This window comes from Solanum dulcamara, chromosome 5, assembly GCF_947179165.1.
Source record: "Solanum dulcamara chromosome 5, daSolDulc1.2, whole genome shotgun sequence".
Lineage (NCBI taxonomy): Eukaryota > Viridiplantae > Streptophyta > Magnoliopsida > Solanales > Solanaceae > Solanum > Solanum dulcamara.
Window position 1 is genome coordinate 73,577,863 of NC_077241.1, and position 22,793 is coordinate 73,600,655.

The following is a 22,793-nucleotide window of genomic DNA, read 5'->3' on the forward strand; positions in this document are numbered from 1 at the left end:
TCAATCTGTAATTACTCATACCCGATTAGAAACAATTTGAAAAGATATCTAAAGTTAAAGCCTCTCCAAAGCAAAAACACTCAGATATCTAAAGATAAAGACTTTTAATATTTCAAGGTAAAACACAAACTTCTCACTATTCAATCTTGAACAGAAATATGAGTTGAAAGAAATTCAACATACCTTTCTAGCCATTTCAGCCAATTTAATTAATTTTTCCTTCGTTTGAGAATCAGCTGCAGTATCAACTTGAGTTTTACAACGACTATAATATCTATCACTATACTTTCTCCATTCTTCTCTAACAACCGAGCACTTTCTCCAATTTGTTTTGGATTTTTTTATTTAGAAATAGATCAATCATTTATCACAAAATTAAGTAATTGTATACCCCTCAACAACTTTAATATGTCCGGACAATGTTTTAAATTTATATTATGTCTTACACATGTCAAAGGAAAGATAGCCTCTTTCATTCTTGTACTCATATTCTGTCAAAATCTAATGTAAAACGAACAAAAATTTAATGCATAAATACATGAAATAAACACCAACAAAAGAAAATGAAAAACATGCACCTTCAGATATTTCTCAAGAATGACAAACTTCTTTTATGATATTGTTCAAGAAGTTGGCCAATGGAAGTTCTCAACTTTTCTTACAAACGCTTTTTATGAAATCTGAATAAGTACATCAAAGTTACAAAGCAAACTTATCAAGTAAACATAAAGGGAAAATAAGCACTCTTATTGTCATTGTCTATGGATTGTAAATTCATTAAGTGAATACATTGAAGATAAATCATATCTCACAAAATGGACTACAAGACAATCAAAACATATACTACGTAACTGAAGCAGTAGTGGTGATAATTCTTTATTATCATCCTAAATTTTGAAATTCAGTAAATCCAAGAAGTGATGAAGGTCTAAACTTTTAAATGATTATGATCAGAACAGAGAGTAAATTAAAAAATCACCACTGACCCAACAACCGCATTCTAAAAAATGTGTATCCCAAAAATTATTACGGAAAAAACAACTAAATAACTTAAATAGATGACCCACGGAAGCAGAAAGCAATGAAATTAAAAGTATCGATACACGAAAAGGGCATAAATGTTTGAAAATGTTATGTGTGGGCTGTGGCAAGATATTCGAATTCCTCTGTTGGAACATTGAAACAGTTGGTGACCAATGGAAATTAAATAGTAAAGGATAATTTATGGTGGAAGTTTGGAATTTCCTCTTCGTTGATGTTTGGAAGTTTGGAATTCCTTTCATGGAAATTAAATAGTAAAGTGCGGTGTCTCACTCTTTATTGGTGATCATCGGCAATAGATTTTTGCCGTCAATGCTCAAAAGATGCAGTAGAAGAAAGAAAATAGATGCATTCACAAAAATGGTGAGAGGTAAAACGTGGTTTTTGATAGATCGGTGGACTCTTCAATTACAGATGTGCCTTTTGGATTCTTCATCTGGTTGCTTTTCACTTTTTAATATATTTTTTTTAATTTGTAAAAAATGCAAAAAAGAAACTATAAAAATAAATAAATTCGGTTCAGCGCCTTGGTTTCATTTTATTTTATTTTCATAGCTGGTTTTGAGTATTAAATATGGGTCCTAGTTTGAAATTTGTAAGACTTGGAGCGACAGAAATGCATGATTTTTTAATTTTTAGAATCCATAAAAAATAATTTCAATATAATTAATCTGAACATAAACTTATATTCGAACCAAATGACATTCAACGAGGACTGCGTATTTCTTCAGGGATGGCAGTTAGATTCAAAAATTCCAAGCAGTTTCTCTCCCCTTCTTCAGAATACGTTACCAAGTTCATCAAAACCCAAATTAACCTTTCAAAACCCACTCCAAAACTCTGGTCTGATTATGATGATGCTGAATCTTTTGACCCATACAACAATGGTGTACATAATAGATTGACATTAAGTCACCCCATTTTACGAATTTTAGATTCTTGCACCCTGAAATTGACACAATTTAATCAAGTACATGCCCAGCTCATTGTTTCAGGTATCTTTCAACACCCTTTAGCTGCAGGTCGAGTTATGATGAAACTTTGCTCTTCACAATCCATTTTTCCTCATGCTGTAAAGATTTTTGAGAATCTTGAAAACCCAGACGCTTTTATTTGTAATACAATAATGAAATGTTATGTGAATTTCGATGACCCGGAAAAGGCTTTGGTGTTTTACTCTGATGAGATGGTGAAAAATGGGATCTTTCAGAATCATTATACGTTTCCTATATTGGTTAAGGCTTGTGCTGATTTGGGTAGGGTAAAAGAAGGGGAAATGATTCATGCCCATGTAGTGAAATGTGGGTTCGAGTTGGATTTGTATACTAGGAATGTTTTGATTCATATGTATTCGGTGTGCTGCCGGATTCATGATGCAAGGAAGGTGTTTGATTTAAGTTCTGACTCAGATTTGGTGACTTGGAACACTATGATTGATGGGTATGTGAAAAATGGAGAAGTGAATCTTGCGCGTTATGTTTTTGATGTAATGCCTGAAAGGGATGTTATTAGCTGGAATTCCATGTTATCTGGATATGTGGGGATCGGAGATATGGAGGCTGCAAACTTACTGTTTAGGGAGATGCCTTCCAGGGATACTGTTTCTTGGAATTGTTTGCTTGATGGATATGCTAGGACTGGAAATGTAGTAGCTGCCCGAGCTTTCTTTGAGCAGATGGATTATCGGAATGTAGTTTCTTGGACTACTTTAATGGCTCTTTATGTGCGGTTGAAGTACTATACAGAATGCTTGGGATTGTTTGATTTAATGATGCAAGGAAGAGATGTTCAACCAAATGAGGCTATCCTCATGAGTGTTTTGACTGCTTGTGGACATTTAGGGAGACTTGATCGTGGAAAGTGGATACATTCATATATAAGATACAGTGGGAGTATTAATTCTGACATGTTGCTTTCAACTGCCCTATTGACAATGTATGCTAAGTGCAGTGAGATTGATTTGGCGAAGGAGGTATTTGCTGGGATGCCAGAGAAAAGTGTTGTTACGTGGAACTCTATGATCATGGGTTATGGAATCCACGGGCACGGCGAGGAAGCACTTGAAACATTCTTGGAGATGGAAAAAAGTGGAGTGAGGCCAAATGATGCTACATTCATTTGTGTTCTAAGTGCGTGTACTCATTCAGGGATGGTATTAGAGGGCTGGTGGTATTTTAATGTGATGACTAGAGTTTATAGAATAGAACCTAAAGTTGAACACTACGGCTGCATGATTGATCTTCTTGGGCGCACTGGTTTGATGAGAGATTTTGAAGACCTCATCAAGAATATGCCTATGGACTCGGGACCAGCATTATGGGGAGCTTTGCTTTCAGCTTGCAAGACCCACTCAAATATGGAACTTGGTGAGATCATCGCCAAGAGATTAATTGAGAGGGATCCAGAGGATATCGGATCCTATGTGCTTCTATCTAACATATATGCTGCACAAGAGAGATGGGATGATGTGGAGAAGGTAAGAAAAATGATTGTTGTAAACGGAATTAGAAAGGAAGCAGGATCTAGCCTAGTCCAATTTGTAAACTCGGACATGTGGTGTTTTCCAGAAAATGTTTCAGTACACAAGAGAGTTATGATGTGTTCCATGTTGAGTGAGATGGGTGCTCAAATCAAATCTCAGAGTGATCGGTGATGGAATGGAGGAACTTGAATATAGTGGAGTCCCTCGGAGAAGCAACAACAGGGACATGTATGCCAAAAGAGATAATAGACATATAGTGAATCGAGGACATCAAGCTCACGGAGCAAAACTGCAACAATTTTGAGCTAAGACTACATTTCTTTTGCATATTTCTGGTACAGCAGAAAATCCGGCATTGTGCAGCAAGTACATTATGCTTGTTTGACTGTCTACAATCGGCCTGCAACTTTTGTGATGGGACAATGACTGACAATTGGAATAGAGAGAGTGAACATCATCAATGTGGAATTGTTGAAAGTTTAGAATTTTAAATTGGCTGAGATATCCTCAGGTTGAAGAAAAAGCCACTGGTGGATAGCTTAAGATCATCACATATTGCGATGAAATCGCGAAGTTGGCAGGAAAGGCATCTGAATAAGCTGAGTACTCAAAAATTTCCTACTTTGGTTTCTTTTTTCCATAATATATCTGAAGATTCTTCAGGTTGAGATAGCTGATGGATTCTAATCACATAGCTGTCTTCCATTGTATCTGTAACTATCAGAGTTTTCCCCCTTTGTCTGTAACAACCACAGCTACTATAGTATGTTTGCAGTTAACTTCTTTGCTTCTTCTTTGTTACTTGTGTTTTTTTAAGAGCCAAGAGATTCTCATGACTAGACTCTTGTGACCAGGATTAATGTTCCATTTGTAGAGGTTAGTTAGGGTTGCTGTATTTAGCATGTGCTTTGAATCAATGTGCAGAAATTTGTAATCTAATGCAAGCAATATTTTAAGTTTGAATGATCAGATTTGTGATCTAATTGAAGAATTTTAGTTTACACGTGAAATAATATACTGTAACAGTTTAACATAAACATATTTTGAATAAAAGTCCGGCTGTACCATTTATGTGAGATTCTTTCCTTTTTAGTTTGTTCCCAAAAAAAGTCACCTTTCTATATTTAGAAACAGTTCAACTCTAAACTTCCAATTTTATGCTTAATAACATAGTTTTATAGCCACAGAAATGTCAGGGCACAGTTTAGATCCCGTATCTAAGTTGTGCATGGGTTTTGCTTCACCTCAGGTAATCACACATAGAGCCCATCATCTTCCTGAACAGCATCCGTCAATCCAAATTCAATCGGTACACAGACATTCCTTAAAGTACTAAATTCTGCATCGCACAAAATTACTCCCTCCGTTTCATTTTTATGTGAAGGTGTTTGAATGGCAACATAGTTTAAGATAAAAAGGAAACCTTAATAGATGTAGACAAGTTCTGTATTTCTTACATCCCGGTCATGAATCATTATGAAAAACTGCTTTAAAACATAAAGTTTATTTGTTGAAAATACATAGTTGAGTCAGGATATTTTTGTTGATTATATTTACTAGCAGTAAAGAATGATAGCTATCGCAGAGTAACACTATCAAAGAGATAATAAACTTATTTAGTAAAATTTAATCAGATAGCAAGAGTCCTTTGTGTTTATGCATCAACTTGTATTCCTGAGTCGTATGTGTCACCAGCTTTCCAGTTTTCAGGTATATTATTGACAGGAACAACCCATGTCTCATCTCCATTATCAACACTCAATAGCATTCTGATTTTCAGAGGTCCCCTTGGAGGTGAAGTAGTAGTCCACACTGCTCCATGTGTCCTGTCCAACAGCTTACATACAAAATTTTGTGTCTGCATATTGAAAGAAGATAGTATTCAAAACGTTGAAATATAGGAAAATTTGGACGAAGCAGCCTTAACTTCTCCTACTGTTATTTCATTATCGACTGCATGTAGAAACTTTTACTGTGTGGATTCTGAAAGATGAAACAGATACTAGGTTCTTGCAAACTACCAGATATACCTCACATAATTGCACGGCTGTAATATCACTTTTGCCTTGTTGATACCTTAGCACAAAAGCCAAGTAATGAGGATTGTTGCTGCTCTCTTCAATAGTGATTGTAATATTTTTGTCCGGGTAGGTGCATGAGACCCTGTTTGATGGAGAAAGAGCGATAGATATGTGAGTCTCCCTTTAACAGAAGAGTAATTAGCAAATTGCTTGCCTTATGTGGTACTTGATGAATTGATATCCAATGATCCATGTTTGCTTATATACTTTGAATATTTACAGGTCTAGCTATAAACTAACTTCAACTGGGAGATACATCTTACCTTCTGTACTCAATATCCACCACACCAAGTTGCAATATTGAAGCAGCAGCATCTGTTGTCTGAGCCATGCGAGCAAAGGCTCGCTGACTTAGAATAAAGTCTGTGCGATCTCCTGCACCTTGGTCTGTTACGACTATAGTCACTCCTTTATCAGAACAGTAGTTACTATCGGTGCACCTCACCTAGCAAAACAAGGTTAGAGTCCGGAATGACATCTTATACATGAAAATCTTGGATAGTTATCATCTATTATTGACTACATAAATTTTTCTTCTTTTTTTATCATTTACCTGATAACATGCACCACATCCTAGACCATTTCGATATAGTTCTGATGCTGCTGAGACATCTCCGCCATTGACTGTTGCTCCAAAAGTACCAAATCCACAACTCCCAGCTGCATGTCATAAAAAAGAAGAGGTTATTCTATGAGAAAACTTTTAACTTTCTACATTTTCCGTACATGTTAGTATGTTATCGGTCAACTATGTATGTCAAGAATCTCACTTTCTGTTCCTTTTTCTTCTGAATTTGGATAGTGGCCTGCACGAGAACGAGTGAAACAATCCGGGCATGTCTGAGAGTTCCCCATGGTTTGCATGAAGATAAAAGATGCTACAAAGACAGAGAGAACTTGAAGAGGAGCCATTTGGATTCAAGATCACAAGGAAAGGGATTAAGCAAGAGAAAACTAGTTGGTGTTGCATGGAATTGAAATGGCGTTCGAGTATTTATAGTGAACTGGAAGAAGCAAATAAACCTCCACGAGGGTAAAGCTTAACTATGACTTTTGACATTCTGTTCAACCAATTTTGAATGCAGGGAATTCTGTCTTTACCAAGCAACCTTTTTGGACCTTGCATCACTTGTTTTAGATAATAAAGGGAGTTAATTTCTCACTTTATTAGGTGAATATTTTATGCTTCTTTAATCTCTCAGTTGTTCCTTGCCAACCTTCAACTGGCTCAGTTTAGAAATTGTGTTACTATTCCCTCCGTTCCAATTTATGTGATGTTTGACTAGGGCACAGAGTTTAAGAATGAAAGAAAAACTTTTGAAACTTGTGGTTTGAAACAAGTTATACATATTTGTGTGTTTATAAATCATTCTATTAAGGATAAAATGAAAAATTTAAAAGTTAAATAGTTACTACTTGGGACCGACAAAAAAAGAAAAAAATATCGCATTAACCTCGACTAGTAATGAAGAATTACTAGTAACTCCCCACTATTGACTGGGAGTGGAATTTAAGAATATTTTTTTTTAAATTTGTGGTCTAGAACAAACTTTAGACATTCGTGCAATTATAAATTATTTAATTCAGGGTGAAATGAAAATTTGAAGATTATATTGTTTATAAATATTAAAAAAAAAGTGACATTTTTTTTGTGACAGATCAAAGGAAAGTGTGGTTAAATAAATTGGGATAGAGTTTTCTTCTTCCTTCATGACATGACCTCTTTCTCGATAAGAATAACATCGAAATTATTATCTTAGTGGTCTGAACCAACTTGAGTGATATTGACTCCTCCCTCTGCCCCTTCAAGGCTTCAACTGATCCCTGAGCTTTACTCACACGCGATGTTTACACAAAACTATATTAGTTTATCGTAGTTAGCGATTAAATTGAGGTGAGATTGTCATATTTATTAACGACGGTTAGGTTAAGTGAATAAGTGAAAACAAAGTATATAACGATACATGTTATGTATTCATTGAGTTGATAAAAACACCGGATATAAGTAAGTGTTTTCCCGTTTGATACGGATGTATGAAGAAGATATGAACAACATAGATAGCTTTTGACTTTGTAGGACAAATTTCTATAGGAATTTGCTTGTTGTAGAAGTAAAATTGGGGACAAGTTAGGTGCTTTTACACAACAGAATATAAGGTCCTATTAACGGTTTGCTTAAAATTTTCAAAAGATATGTTTAAAAGTCACAAGGACATCTTTGATTTCTTGGATTTGGAAAGTGCAAGGAATATAAAAAAAAAGAAGGAATCTGAAGAGCTTGCTAGTTGCCAAATTTGAGAAAAGAACATTATGACGGAGAGCCTTGGCGTAACTGATAAAGTTATTGCCACGCGACCAAGAAGTCTTGAGTTTGAGTTGTGGAAACCTCTTATAGAAAAACAGATTAAGATTGTTTATAATAGACTCTTATAGTTTGACTCATTCTCATATCCCGCACATAACGAGAGTTTAATGAGTATCTTTTTTATTAACTCTAGAAATCCCCAACATCCAACAAAACCAACGTATGGTTCTAAGCTGTTTGTGGATAATGAGACCAACCATATACTTTATTTGTCCTCCACTTAAATATCAGTGATAAGATTTGAGCCTGTGATATGTGCCTAACCTACGCATCACTTATTACACTTTTATCACTAGAGGAAAGTCCTGGGTTGTAGCTTATACTAAATGGTCATAATCTCAAGAATTAAATTAAGAATATTGATAGGAGCCAGGGTCTAGGGAGCAACTACTTTGTAACACATCATCCATGACATGAAATCCACTGAAGGATTTGGACCCTACCATGGCTGCTACTGTATTTATGAATTTCAGTTTCAGTACTATTGTCTTGAACCTTGGCAAGTTCATTTCACAACATTCTGCTTTGTATATAAATCACCCCACTTGAAGGGTCTCAATTGTTTGTACCACTATAAATTTGTAACTAATTGTCTTATTCACTTTCTCCGGACCCTGCACATAGCGGAAGCCATAGTGCACCGGACTGTCCTTTTTTTTTTTGTCTTATTCACTTGGACTTGACCTCTTGATGCATGAACTTGTGTCAATTGCCCCAGCTTCAAGATCAGTTTTTCTAGTGAGGAAATTCAAAATATAAAGAAATGAACACGTTAAAAAGATCAACGAGATTCACACATATGACATATATACATTTAAAAAAAAAAATAGACTGACCTTGAAAGTTAAAACTAGCAACAATTAATTATTCTTGCTATAAAACAAATTCGTATTTTATCTTTGTTACTTTTTCTCAATAATGAGAAACAACTTGAAAGAATCGAGTCGACAGCTAGAACTATTGATTTTCAAGCCCAAAATTAAATAGGTTTACTTTTTCTTCACAAGAACTAGATTTGAGTATCCTATTGTAAGAAGAGAAAAGAAGATTTCCTTTTTATTGAATTAAATGTGTTCATTCGTTTTGCCTGTTTTAACTAATTTTTTCATATTACAGTAAAATTTCTATAAATGCATATGCTTGGGACCGGAAAAAATATTCATTTATCGAGATTATTAGTTTATCGATAAATGCATAAAATATTTATTTATAAAACTTCTATAAATGCATATGCTTGGGACCGAAAAAAAATATTCATTTATCGAGATTATTAGTTTATCGATAAATGCATAAAATATTTATTTATAAAACTTCTATAAATGCATATGCTTGGGACCGAAAAACAATATTCATTTATCGAGATTATTAGTTTATCGATAAATGCATAAAATATTTATTTATAAAACTTCTATAAATGCATATGCTTGGGACCGAAAAAAAATATTCATTTATCAAGATTATTAGTTTATCGATAAATGCATAAAATATTTATTTATCGATAAATAAATATTTATTATTTTAGAGAGTATTTTGCAGTGTGTGACATAAGAAAGAAAAAAAAATATCTGAATTAAGAATTTCAAAAGTTTAAATCTAGAAAACTAAAAAGTGTAGTCTTTACATATTTATTATTTAAATCTAAGAAAGCTAAACAAATTTAGTAAAATTTAATGTTTCTAATTGTATTCATGTATATAGAATATGAAGAGATTTTATATATATGAAGGTATCCAAGAAGTTGGTGAATTAGATGAAGGTATGCAAGAATTAAATGATGTCATCTCTAATTTAGCCTACAGAAATGTGATGGATGTTGAACATCTTTTGAACTACCCTAACGAGAATGATATAGTTATGGAATCACCTACAAAGAAAGAGATTATTCAATCTGTAATGAATAATGATGATGGGAATGATCCTGAACAAGATGATAGTAGCATTGTCCACATGTATAGTCAAATGAGGCATTTCAAGCAATGACTACATTGTCAAACAATTTGGTACAACAAGAACAAAACATTCCGGAAATTGTGTTCGCTCTTCAAAAAGTTATTGATGAGATTAATTTTGGTTTTGGTGGGAAGAAAAAACAATCAACTATAGAATCATATTTTAAAAAGAAATAGTTATTGGTCTAGTATTATTGACTGATTAAATATATATAAATTCTTGATATACTTTATATTTTTTGGGGGCCTTTAATACTTTATTTTTAATTATTATCTAATGCAATTAGCGAGAATATTACTTTAATATAACTGGCTCAAATCAAAACCGGAAAAAAATATTCATTTAGCGAGATTATTACTTTATTGATGTTTTACTGTACTTTCTATTCTACCTTCCCCAAGTTCATTCTCTAGGAAACTCCATTTAAATAATTTGGAGGATTCTTTCCAATTTATTTCCTTCATGATTTCATTCTAAATCAAATAATTAAGTATTTTACGATTAAGAAGCAATTATCTCTTCTACATGTTTACTGATATATAATATAATTTTTCGATGTTTGATATTTATATTAGGGTTCTGATTAATTTGGAGTCTCGCCACATAAAATCTATTGTAAAGCTAAAACACTTTGTAATAGAATATTTTCGATGTTTGATATTTATATTAGGGTTCTGATTAATTTGGAATCTCGCCACGTAAAATCTATTATAAAGCTAAAACGCTTTGTAATAGAATTTTTTCTATATTCATAATTCAAATTCTAAACCTTTAATTTAGGGTGAGGGGACCGATCTATCCTATTACAACCTTTGTTAATTCTGTTAAAGAATGTAATAGAATGGTTGAGAATCATCAAAATAATTTTAATTAAGGACCTCATATTTGAATCAAAAAATAGAGTCTTTTGGTAGGAACTTCGTGATAGATAAATATTATTATTATTTTTTGAATAAATTTGAGAAATATCAAATCCACCCAATAGTAAAAGGGGTTAAGTTAAAAGGTTTTTTAGCCTATTTGTTTTTGATGTAGTACTATAAATTGTCCCTGATGTAGTATCAATAAACTTCTTTTATAGTATCATTGACCACGATGAATTGTTGATTATTTTTTTTTCGAAGTATATTGTAAGTTAATTAAAGAGCAAAATAGATATTGATATTTAATGATACAATGATTCATAAAATTTAATTTCATAATATAACTAACATATCTTAATTCCATTATAAATTTCACTGTTTTATCGTTATGTAAATTGATATTTTAAGTAGAGTGAGTATAAAGATAAATTTAAAATCTTTTGCTTTTAACTACCACTGCTCTGCGTTGAAATGAATATATAAATGAACAACTTCAATTAATACTATGTAATATAATTTGGGGAAAGAACAATTATCTCGAATATAAAATTCCTAGTAATTAATTTGTAGATTGATATAATGATTTACATTTTAGTCCACTTTTAATCGGCAATCGAAAGTAGGGGTGTGCATTCGATTTTTCGGTTCAATTTTTTGTTATTCGATTTTTTGATTTTTGATTTTTGATTTTAAAAAAGTATAATTCAATTCAAACAAAAAAAAGTAGTTTGATTCGATTTTTCTCTTTTCGGTTTGGTTTTTTTCAGTTCGACTATTTCATTATGTCAATAATTTATAATATAATTAACGTTATTCTTGCATGCTAAAAAAATAGCATACATTAAGAAGTAATAATATTTAATCTCTTAAATATACTTTTTAGTATAGGTCACGAGTAAAACTTTAAAACACAATACTTAGTGAAATAAGAATGACCAGTAAATTGGGTCTAACTATTCTAGTACAGTAAATTACTAATACCCTGATAAAAATCATCTAGCTAAAAAAAAGGGATGAAAGTGGTATATATATATATATATATATTAATGATTTTGATTTTTTTGATTTTTATTTTTGTAAATTTAAAACCAAATCAAAATACCAAAAAGCCAATTCAAATTAAAATTCAATTTAATTTAATTTGATTTAATCCGAATAATGCACATCCCGCATTCATATTTTAAATTGAATAATTAAAGAATTAAAGCACATTTTAGACCGCATTTTCTCTGCTGGACTATTCCGATTCTTTAGAAGATACTCTTTTTTTCTTCGTAAAGTCGCCACCTTTGCTAATTTTCCTAAAGTTTTTTATACCACACTTTCGTGGAAATCAGCATTTGGTTTAATCAAAATTTTCTACGCAACTCTCGAAATTTTTTGATACCCATTGCAAGATGACGGCTCCTACTGGGGAAAATTCGGCAGAAAGGTGAAATTTTTAATCCATTTTTAGATTTTATTTGGCAAGATTTGATCTGGGGTCTGATTTCTTCTTGTATTTTGGTTTATTGGTATAAGAAAGAGAGTTTCTTGTTGCATTTACCCCTTTCTGCAGGGGAAAGTTCTGTAGAAAGGTGAAATTTTTAAGCTTCTATTTGGTGAATAAATTTGGAAATTTGGCAAGATTTGATCTGGGGTTTGATTTCTTGATGCATTTTTACTGATTGGTAAAGGAAAAAAGTGTCTTGTTGCATTTCCCCTTTCTGCAGGGGACAGTTCTGTAGAAAGTTGAAATTTTTAATTCCATTTTTACCTTCTATTTGGTGAATAGATTTGAATATTTGATCTGGGGTCTGATTTCTTGATGTATTTTGTTGATTGAATAAGAATGGGAGTTTCCGGAGGTTCTGCTTTTTTTATGTGTTGTTTTTTCATGAATAAGCTTGAGCTCCCAATTTTTTGGAGTCGGGAGCTAGTTGTTTTGATGACTTCCTAGCCGCATGATTGAATCCATATATATGACCATTTAGAAAATTTTCATCTATTACTTGGAACTTTTGAGATTCTTGAATCTGATTTGTGATCCAAACTTCTTGTTCTGCTCACTCCATTTCTGCATGATTGAAACAATTGATCTCAATCTCTTTGTTTTGGAACTTTGATGTTTGTATCTGATTGATGTAAACGAAAAATGTAACATGCGTTCGATTTGCTAAGCAGATCTATATCTTCCCTTCACCACTGGTTTTCTTATCCTGGTTTCTCTAATCCAAAACTTAATCGTCTCACTTAGTTTTAGATTGGTTATTAAGTTTCTGATTTTTAGCAATTTCTTGTTTCTGGTTCATAATATAAGGCGAATGGCTTCTGGTAACTTCATTTCGTTGTAATTTCTTTCGTTTATATATGACGCGCCTTCTGTTTTCTCCTGACTAGTATATGAGCTTCGTCGTGACTGTTAGACCTAAGCTTATCACATAATTTAAATTCTTTGCAGCTTATTCTCACTTTTTATCCCGACTCTATAGCCCTTTTGCAATGCCGAAAAACTTTACTTCACATCAAGGGTAATTTAAGTTCGTATGATGTATGAGAAAATGTCCGGTCCAGACTCGTAGGTAAAAAAATGATAACTGGATAATCGGACTTGATGTGGATTTTGTGCTAAACAGTTCCTAGTATAGCCCCTGTTGAATAGAAATCACAATGCTTCCTAGAAACCGCAGCAACTTAGTGCACATTTAACTTGCTTTTTCTCAAAATATGAACTTCATTATATCTTTAAGATACGGTTATCATCAATGCTTCATCCCTTTCATATTCTCTTGGTCCTCGTGTAAAACGATCAGGAAAGACACATTCTAATGTTTCATATTTTATTCTTGAGAATGTATCGAAGGCAGTCCAAAATTTAGAATCAGTGAATTCTGATTGGGCATGGACGTTTTTCAATTTCTTTTTTTTTTTTGAAGGACACATGTGGTCCTAACTCAAGAAAGTTAGTGTCATTTCACCAAATATATGACACCTAGATTTGTCCATGGAATGTATACAGTTGCATCGAGTTATGTTTAATACTACACCAAATTGTGTTTGGAGATTGTTGTGTTGAAGCCAAAAAGCAAAACTAAACTACTATATTTTCTCATAGCAGTTCTTCATCTCTTGCAACATTTGCTCCCCTTCAAGCAGTTCTATTTGATGTAGACGGAACTTTATGTGATTCAGATCCTCTTCACCATTATGCCTTCCGCGAAATGCTACTAGAGGTACCAATAATTAATCACTTTTCCTTTAGAGGAAAGCCGTTCTTATATGTTTCGACTTGTGGACTGCTCCACTATCCCCACCCCCACTTCCCCCTGTGGCTCATTGCAAATCTTCCAACTTTGGAATATGTCAATCATTTTTCTCATAATGGCTGGCGATTTGGTTTCTGCAGATAGGTTACAATGGGGGTGTGCCAGTTGATGAGGAGTGGTTTATCAAGACTATTGCTGGGAAACACAACGACGATATTGCTTCTGCCCTTTTCCCTGATGATCAGGAACGAGGTCTTAAATTCTGTGATGACAAGGAAGCTATGTTTAGAAGGTTTGGAATTCCCTGCATATGAAACTTTTGTATTTCAATTGACCTTGTGCTACTAAACCATATGTTCTATTTCATTCCTCCAGTCTCATAGCTGTTTTCGGTGCAATATAGGTTGGTGAAAGAACAGTTGAAACCTATAGATGGTTTGTACAAGGTGAAGAAATGGATTGAAGATCGTGGGCTGAAACGGGCTGCAGTTACCAATGCACCTAGACTAAACGCTGAACTGATGATAGAAATACTTGGCCTAAAGGATTTCTTTGATGTGGTCATTATTGGAAGTGAGTGTGAGCACGCAAAACCATCTCCTGACCCTTACTTGAAGGCCCTTGAATTGCTTAAGGTGTCTAAGGAGCACACGTTCATATTTGAGGTCTGATTTTCTTTATTGACCGCTTTTTTAATTTACTTATCTTCACAGCCATAAAACTCATAATCTTTCTTCTGCTGTTAGGATTCTTCTTCCGGAATAAAAGCTGGGGTGGCAGCTGGGATGCCTGTTGTTGGCTTGGCAACCCGAAATCCACCTCACATGCTAATGGAAGCAAAACCTGCTTTTCTTATTAAAGATTATGAAGATTCGAAGCTATGGGCAGCTCTAGAGGAAATCGACAAAAAGTCAGGTGCCACAACAACTACAATCTGAGACGTACACATACTAGGTGAAAGATTTGTTATTGTTGTTGATTTAATTGGAGTTGCTTCATTGAAACCTTGCATTTTTTTCATAAATAAACATAAAGAGGGAAATGGTACTATCATTATTTTTCTTCCGTATAATCGGATGTGCTAGTTTCCAGCAGTTGATATGGATTTAAGGAGCATATGAAAACCGGGTATAGTTACTGTTCATTGATCATACCTTGTTCATGGAAGTCTAGTTTGGTTTAATACTAGCTTTTAAGTTCACTCCACCACTCTTGCAGACCTTGAGAATAAAAGTGATTACTTTAATAATAACTTGTTTGTTATACACTCTGTACCGATGCCAACTTCTTCATATTTGTTTGAATGCTTCTAGTCTTTGGTTATGAAGATGTTGCAAATCAGTCGATGTCTATGCCTTTCAACCCAAACTAGTTCACATCCGTGGTGTAACATGTTTTGGCAGATAGGTTGTATAACATTGAACTGAAGATGTTGTAAATCAATCAATTACAGCTGCACCTCAAATCAGCTCATGTTGGTATTAGAAAATATTTAGGATTACCCTGTACAAATTTTATACTTAAGAGATTGATCATGGTAAACGTATTCTTACATTGACTACTGCAATCCTGTAACTAGGACGGAGTGTATAAATATCATCTGAGTCAGAACTATTTCAAATTGTTGGGTCTTGTTCTTTTCCATTGCACATCTAGGGCATAAGATGCACAAGTAGTATAAAAATTCCTTTCTATGTATGACCTGATAGCTAAGGAAAAGCCTATATTTCCCTTGTGCAGTAGCATTCGATGAGGAGAGACTTATAAATCTCAGCCTGTACAAGTTTTTGTAGCTCATCATATCGATCTTTTGCTTGTCCATGGTGTCATAATTTGTAAAGCAGCCAATTGAATCCGACAGAATTCACACTGCCAATGGTAAAAGATAAGCCATCGTTCAAAGTTCAAAATTGCTAATAGGTATTTTAGTTTAAACCCATAACAAGATGCTATGACTTTGAAAAGCCTAGGTTTAGCGCAAAAAGAAAATTTTCTAATTAGTTTGCAAACTATATACCCTTTCACATCATTTCACCCACAATGTTGAATCTATTTCGTCTCTAGCAGACTTGTAAAGCTCAAGCCTTCTTGAACATTTCTCCCTCCTCTCCATCAAGACTGGATCTTCATCTAGTAACTGGGAGAGCCTATGACCCTACAAGTGGAAAAAAATCATTAACTACCATCTACTAACTTTGAACCTGAAAGGAAAACATACCATAATTTTCAACCATTTTTGTGAAAGGTCTTACTGAAATAGATTTTCAGATAATTTATTTGATACTTTATTTCTGTTAATTATTTGGAAAGTTTTGTGCATAGAAGTAAAAAAAAAAAATTAGGTTGTGTAAGTGCTTGTAAACATTGCATCAGCATTAATAAGCTTTCACCTGATGACATGTTCACCAGTTTCATTAATAGATCATCATCCATTGACTTTCGTTAACGATATTAAGCATATGGATATCTAATCTCTGGAGGTTATTAAGCAGGACAAGTGAAATACCTCCTTTTTGCCCAGTTGTGTATAGAAATGATCAAGTAAACAACGCTTAGCTTCCCGAACTTGACAATAAACCACAGCCTTTGGTATTGTATTCCTTAAGGTATCAGACACCATCCCAACATATGAGGAAATGTTTGAGCCTATCCTGCGCAAGTGCCCCTCTGTGTAACGGTCAGCAGTTGAAGAAATTGGGCTTCCACCCTTATCTGCATCTTGTGGAAGTTTTCGGAAAAAGTCAACAGTAAGGTATGAGGATTCCATATCCACCATCCGCAGAACAGTCTTCTTGCTGTCGTTGCGGAAACGCTCTAATGCTTCAATTGCAGCGGAAGCTATCTCTGCTTGAAGAGTTGGAAAGCGTCTTAGTTCCTGCATTGAGAAATATCAATTTCATCATTTGCCATTACACCATAAAGTAATAAAGAGTTGGGATCATACCTGAGTTTCCCCTATTGACTTCTTCACCAGCTCTTTCAAGATGAAGTGGACCTGTCAATTCATGGAGTTAAGTTGAAATGAGCAGTTTGGTTTGTCTTTTAGTAGGGAAGAGGGGGAGATGGAAAAATTATGCGCCCTCGAGGTAGAGCAGCTTTTGCATTATTGGCTCTGTAATTTATGCACTCTCGAGTTAGAGCAGCTATTGAACTACTGGCACTCCCTAGCCCATGCAAAATAGATAATAGTTCTTTAGATGACACTCTCTGTGGGGGGCAGTGTCATAAAAAGATCTTAACCATATCCACATCAAGTAATATGACAAATCACATCCACAGGATAAAAGCATGGAAAGGTGCAAACAAGTACTTACTGCATCCACTGAGGCTTCAGCAGGACCCCTGAAATAATTAAGAGCACCATCGATAAGCCGTCTATAACCATGCTCTGGTGCTATTAAATGAGGTTGATAGCCATCTGCCTCGGAGACAACCTTCCTAACATTTTGCATCGTGAGATGACGATCCAGTGGAAGCTTTGTTAAAGCAGCAGGGAGCTGGTAGTCAAAAACCCCATAAATGCGATCTCCTCCTGGCCGCCTACACAAGCAGAAGTAGAAGGCCAAGCATAAGGAACTTATAACAAACAAATTCAACTTAACGTCATTGTAAGGCAATGAAATAGATGTCCTTGGTTTTTAAGACACTATGAATGACTGGTAAAATTGCTGCCATGTGACTAGGAGGTCACGGGTTCAAGCCTTGAAAACAGCCTCTGACAGAAATGCAAGGTAAGACTGCGTACAATAGACCCTTGTGGTCGGACCCTTTCCTGAACCCTGCACATAGCGGGAGCTTTAGTGCACCGGGCTACCCTTTTTTTATGAATGAAATCAACTGAAGATGTCCCCGACTCCTCGTTATATGTCTCCAACATTTTCACACGTTGTAATGCAATGTGACATCCATTAAATGGACAGTACTTGACATGTGAATGAAACCAAACATTATGGTTTTCCTTTACATGACAAAATAACAGTTGTGGTTGTGAAGACAGAAGCAAAATACAGCAATGTTCAAATCAACAAGATTTTCCTTCTGTCTTCTTACAATTCACATTAGTTAAAGAAAAATGTATATTCTTACCCTCCTTCAAGATGCTCCTTGAAAATCCTATCAAAAGCACGACACAGCTCTAATATGGCATACAACTGCGCCTGTCAATTTAGGCAAAACTAGTAAAGATATTGAATCAAGCACTAAGCATAGTTTCAGAAAAAGAAAAGATTAGTATCATTACACTTGCATCAATAGCAACAGGTCTCCCAAGATAACTCATTTCTGCTTCAAGCTCATCAATGGTTGTATTGATCAAAGACAACATGGCTGGTACACGGGCATTGATCACAGATTCTAGATGCTGAGAAAACAAATATTTGGTATCAGCACCGTGTAACAAATATCAGTTACAAGAATTAGAGATAAATCTTTCTTGAGCAGCTTTGGTAGACTGTGTATACTTTTGAGAGTAGTTTTGCCAGATACTCTGAACCCATTCTATTGGCCAAATGTCCATACTCAGGACTTGTAGCAAAAAATTCGCGTTCCTTACACCTTGCAACAACCATATCAACATTTTTATTAATATCGGCCTGTGAACGATTGACAAGTCCAACCCAAGGATGTTGTAACCGATAAGATCTTCCTTCCAGAACCTTCATTACATAAATTGAAAAGTAAACAAAAGAGGAATGTCAGTATATGATAGAATACAGCCCCAAAAAAGTTGCAATTATCCGCAATTGATGAAAGGACTAGCCGCTGCAAAGGTAACATAAAACTCTGCTGATTAATTCCAGAGAATTTTGAGCGTATTCATAAAGAGAACCTGACAAATGCTGCACAGTCCTAAAGGAACAACCCGATGATTTATGTTTCAACTTCCGTTTCCTTTTCGTTTGTTTCGAAAAATCTATCAATAAATTCCTTTTCTTTCTTTTTCTCTTGAATCTTTTCTGATCAAGATATATAGATCTTGTTCATGGATTAATGAAAATGTGCAAAAGCTCTATTTGCCTCTGCATCCTGCAGTAATTTACGGCGCCGAGAGGGCATGAATGCCTTCTCTACATTCAACCATTCATCAGTACCCATTTACACCAATTTTGAAGTTCAACATGGTTTAACTTAATAGAAAGTTCTTGTCCGCCAACATACAGTCTCACAGTGGAAGCCTGTAGCAAGGGATTTTTGCACAGCAACATATGACGAAACTAGCTATATACTTTATCCTCGTACTGTGCAGACATAAATCTCACACTTTAGTAATATTAGCACTACGAAAGAAAGGCAAAATACCCAAAATCCAAAGTGGTGATGGATATTGCAGATGACCTATGGAAGAATCAGCATGAAACAGACTTTAAAGAAGAGTTCAGTGTTTTTGTAAATTTAGAAGCTTTATTAGGTATAAGCCTGTGTATTATAAACTGCTCATCGTTAACGATGTATCAGGAATTAAAAGATGCTGGTTAATACAGAGAAATATAACTCCTCTTCAGCAAAGGAAAAGCCAATTGTTAGGTAGAAAGGAAAAAAGATGTACTTACATCCAATGCATTTGTTCCCTTGTCCATCAAATCAAGCTTTGTCAACACACCAATTGTACGTTCACCTGCATGGAAGTAACTAAGAGCTCCAGTGACCCTCAAAGTATTTTGAAAATGTGGGAGAAAGAGCAAAGACAGGAAAATTAAGCAAGTGATATATTATGTCCGAGAAGACTTGAAATATTACCAGTTGGGTCAACTTCTCTAGCAATCTTTATAGCATCAGATGTTGCAACATCCTGATTGGCTGGGGTAATAGCTAAAAGAATACAGTTTGGCTGCAATGCAAGAACCGAAGTTTTGTCAGTCAGTTCCTATAAGTGCCTATGGAAAAATTTACAAACTACGCAATATCATCAAAGTCTATAACTTCAATGTGGCAGAATCATAATCCTCTAAGTGCTGATTTATCATCTCTAAGAGGCTACACAGTTATATTTGCTACTCAACAAAGACATGCTCTGCCTCTCAGCATATTACCTTCTCAACATATGAGCGAACCATATCTTCAATTTCCTGAACTATACTCTCAGGCTGTCCCTCTGTCGACAACCATAATTGCATTGAGCAAAATAGATCATGAAACATGTATTTATGGAAGACCAATAACATGAGAATGAAGAAACATACCAACAGCAACCTTCGTTAAACCAGGTAAATCTACCAATGTCAAATTGACAACTGCAATGAAAACCCAAGATGAGTTATCTGATTGAACCAATACCCAAATCAAAATCCCAATAATGAGTCCTATGAATACCACCTAGAATCTATCAACCATAGAGTAAAAAGCTAAAAACTAACAATGAAGCAATTGCACTGTCCTCCTAAAATCAACGGCGTTTTGCAACATGTTTGTTTTTTTGAGCACTATATGAACAATAGGTACTAAACACACACAACCTTGGGTAATGGAAATGTTGTCAGCAATTTGAACAAAATGATAAGGCACGGGATAGAAAGTAGTACTAAACTTGAGAAATTTCAGAACATTCACTTAGGGATTTTTATATTTTAAAAGCACAGAAAAATGTAACATAAGGACATATATAAGGTATCAAAAATGTAAACCATCACTTGCATGTTTTCCCACAGACAACACTGCTAAATCCACAACAAAAGCCAACACATTGTAAATATGTAAAATAAAATAAGTTTGACGCACCATTTGAAGAGTAGATGCTGAGATTAATAGGAAGAGGTGAAATCTGTTTTGTCTTGCCAGTCACCCTGTCAGTTTCTTCCTGGATCTCTGATCTTACCATAGCTACATTAAGAAGAAATGTACGAAATGTCAAAATCATTTTTTTAAATGCTGCATTTTATATAAATACTGCATTTTTTAAAATGATATTACACAGAAGATTCAATTCCAAAATGGATACGGTAATGGACTAAGCAAAAGAATTATGAAAACGTAATCTGGATTTCATAATAGTAAAGCAGAAGAAGCTATACAGAAAATCTGCATTGTAGCACAGCTTCAAAACAGCAACATACCAAAATCTAGAAACTTCTTTTTTCCAGTGTGAAGAAACTGTGCATAGTCTTGTTGTCCTGGCTCAATCTTGTAAAGTTGCAAAACCAATGGCCTTCTTGTTACAATCCCTGCCCCAAAATAAATGTTGCTATGTGAAAACAGAACTAAAGGGAGGGACAGAGTATAAATATTGTAGTTTATAACTTTATTTTCAAATAATTATATATTTTTGTTCTAAAAGCAGAGCGAGAGTGCAGTGGAGTAGAACTATAAGGTGTGTTTCTATAATAATTACAATGTGGCATCCTGAAAATTATAAAATCAATTTTGGAGTATGTCTAAAATAGTGAAGTGGTACAGTTGAAGGTCCGGGGGAAAGACAAAGGAAAAGAAATATAATTTTATTTTTTAAATAGACATTTATAATCAATGCCTCATCATTTTTTCCTGTCTAGCATTGTGATAAGAAAGTTTAGCTCGAGCAAACCATGATAATACCCGTAAGCATAAACTCCAATCATTAGGTCAAAAGATCTAAAACTAACTATAGTCTATATAAGTAGCATTTTTCCTAACTTATCAATTAATTGTCACATTTTCTATCAAGATAAGAGCTACTGGAGTGTGTGCTGCAGTCTCATTAAAAATACTTCTTTTTCTCTAAAGTAACAGCTTATTTTAGTCTGTCTTCTCTATCTGCACGTGTTAATTAAAGCATTTACAGTGGTACCAACTACCAACTATCAAGTTCTATTCATTTCTCTATTCTTCTTTACAAATCCAACAATACAATTTACAATGAAATAAAAGAATCTCTTTTATATATTTTGCTGGAATCAGAGTTAACATGTGCTAAAGCAGCTGATTTCATTTTATTTTTCAGAAAAAAAATATCCTATTTTTAAGTTTCTGATATTCTATTCCAGTGATTGATCTGTATATGCATGCTCTCGAAATGTCAATCAACATCCCAAGGCCTCATGATAACAGGATTTTCATCTCTATTTATGTTTTGTCTTGTTTCGTATTTTTTTTTCTTTTTAATTATTTGTTACCACCAACTTAGATCTTAATGGGGGCAAAATCTCCAATTGAGAAACTACGGTCTAAAACACTGAAAATAACACCAGAGTGAACTCTTCGAATACAATTCGTACAATTAACCATTACCTGATCCTCTAGGGAGAAAATCCCGGCCGACGATGCTCTCCAACACCGAAGACTTCCCGGAACTCTAAAAAACACCATAATTCAATCAAATCACTTCATAAAAACACGGAAACAACGCTAAATTAACCATGAAGACTAATAAACCTCCATCACAAACACCGATCATACAAAAAAACAACCATAAACAGAAAAATTACACATATAAACATAAACAAAACCACAAAAAATAGGTGTAGATGAATCAAACCTGTCCACCGAGGACGACGATTGTAGGAAGAGCATCCCAAAGAGTAGGCAAAGTTCGATCATCACCGTAATCACCTAGGAGCGTACAAGCCCTCTGTATTTTGTTCACAAGGCCAATAACGCCTTCCATTTCACTGAAAACCCTAACCCTACCGGTTTCACGATGCCGGAGATTCCTATCGACGGCGGCGGCTGCAACGAATGAGAGGAGAATGAGCACGAGAAATGTGAAGCAAATAACTGAATCTATTTTTATATTATTATTTTTTGACTTGGTAGAGTGGAGTGGAGTGAAGAGTGTGAGAAGCTTGTGTTGGTGGT

The 22,793-nt window shown here is 34.5% G+C and overlaps 4 protein-coding genes across 7 annotated transcripts; 2 read left to right on the plus strand and 2 right to left on the minus strand.

Moving 5' to 3' along the window:
- The first annotated feature begins 1,621 nt into the window (after positions 1–1,621).
- On the plus strand, positions 1,622–6,950 carry LOC129889738 (pentatricopeptide repeat-containing protein At3g29230-like). Of its 3 annotated transcripts, none has more exons than XM_055965158.1 (4): positions 1,622–5,715; positions 5,827–6,062; positions 6,182–6,287; positions 6,407–6,950. In XM_055965158.1, the coding sequence occupies exon 1, from the start codon at positions 1,775–1,777 to the stop codon at positions 3,692–3,694; it is 1,920 nt and encodes a 639-aa protein (XP_055821133.1). In that variant the 5' UTR covers positions 1,622–1,774; the 3' UTR covers positions 3,695–5,715; positions 5,827–6,062; positions 6,182–6,287; positions 6,407–6,950. The 3 variants fall into 3 exon arrangements, with proteins under 3 accessions (XP_055821133.1, XP_055821134.1, XP_055821132.1); XM_055965159.1 differs by having other exon boundaries at positions 1,622–4,832; XM_055965157.1 differs by having other exon boundaries at positions 1,622–6,062.
- On the minus strand, positions 5,178–6,516 carry LOC129889740 (expansin-like B1). The gene is made up of 5 exons (XM_055965160.1): positions 6,375–6,516; positions 6,158–6,264; positions 5,868–6,049; positions 5,554–5,686; positions 5,178–5,381 (listed from the first exon to the last, which is right to left on the minus strand). The coding sequence occupies exons 1-5, from the start codon at positions 6,514–6,516 to the stop codon at positions 5,178–5,180; spliced, it is 768 nt and encodes a 255-aa protein (XP_055821135.1).
- A 5,075-nt stretch (positions 6,951–12,025) lies between the features above and the next one.
- LOC129889742 (haloacid dehalogenase-like hydrolase domain-containing protein Sgpp) lies at positions 12,026–15,319 on the plus strand. Its single transcript, XM_055965164.1, has 5 exons — positions 12,026–12,214; positions 13,880–13,994; positions 14,168–14,319; positions 14,431–14,692; positions 14,774–15,319. The coding sequence occupies exons 1-5, from the start codon at positions 12,180–12,182 to the stop codon at positions 14,963–14,965; spliced, it is 756 nt and encodes a 251-aa protein (XP_055821139.1). The 5' UTR covers positions 12,026–12,179; the 3' UTR covers positions 14,966–15,319.
- Positions 15,320–15,513: 194 nt separating this feature from the next.
- On the minus strand, positions 15,514–22,793 carry LOC129889741 (phragmoplastin DRP1E-like). 2 transcript variants are annotated; one of them, XM_055965163.1, is made up of 16 exons: positions 22,474–22,793; positions 22,227–22,290; positions 21,077–21,184; positions 20,742–20,843; positions 20,207–20,257; positions 20,057–20,118; positions 19,764–19,854; positions 19,577–19,641; positions 18,488–18,682; positions 18,268–18,387; positions 18,114–18,184; positions 17,342–17,567; positions 16,972–17,022; positions 16,534–16,902; positions 16,045–16,182; positions 15,514–15,896 (listed from the first exon to the last, which is right to left on the minus strand). In XM_055965163.1, the coding sequence occupies exons 1-15, from the start codon at positions 22,600–22,602 to the stop codon at positions 16,054–16,056; spliced, it is 1,833 nt and encodes a 610-aa protein (XP_055821138.1). In that variant the 5' UTR covers positions 22,603–22,793; the 3' UTR covers positions 15,514–15,896; positions 16,045–16,053. The 2 variants fall into 2 exon arrangements, with proteins under 2 accessions (XP_055821138.1, XP_055821136.1); XM_055965161.1 differs by lacking the exon at positions 15,514–15,896 and having other exon boundaries at positions 15,924–16,182.

Coding starts and splice junctions, on each gene's coding strand:
- LOC129889740 (XM_055965160.1), bottom strand. CDS start 6,516: ATGGCTCCTCTTCAAGTTCTCTCTGTCTTTGTAGCATCTTTTATCTTC. Junction 6,050..6,157: donor GATGTGGTGCATGTTATCAG/GTAAATGATAAA, acceptor TTGTTTTGCTAG/GTGAGGTGCACCGATAGTAA. Junction 5,382..5,553: donor CAGCCGTGCAATTATGTGAG/GTATATCTGGTA, acceptor TTCAATATGCAG/ACACAAAATTTTGTATGTAA.
- LOC129889741 (XM_055965163.1), bottom strand. CDS start 22,602: ATGGAAGGCGTTATTGGCCTTGTGAACAAAATACAGAGGGCTTGTACG. Junction 21,185..22,226: donor TTTTCTCCCTAGAGGATCAG/GTAATGGTTAAT, acceptor ATTTTGGGGCAG/GGATTGTAACAAGAAGGCCA. Junction 18,185..18,267: donor CTGTTGCTATTGATGCAAGT/GTAATGATACTA, acceptor CTAAATTGACAG/GCGCAGTTGTATGCCATATT.
- LOC129889738 (XM_055965157.1), top strand. CDS start 1,775: ATGGCAGTTAGATTCAAAAATTCCAAGCAGTTTCTCTCCCCTTCTTCA.
- LOC129889742 (XM_055965164.1), top strand. CDS start 12,180: ATGACGGCTCCTACTGGGGAAAATTCGGCAGAAAG. Junction 12,215..13,879: donor GGGGAAAATTCGGCAGAAAG/GTGAAATTTTTA, acceptor TTCTCATAGCAG/TTCTTCATCTCTTGCAACAT. Junction 14,693..14,773: donor AGCACACGTTCATATTTGAG/GTCTGATTTTCT, acceptor TTCTGCTGTTAG/GATTCTTCTTCCGGAATAAA.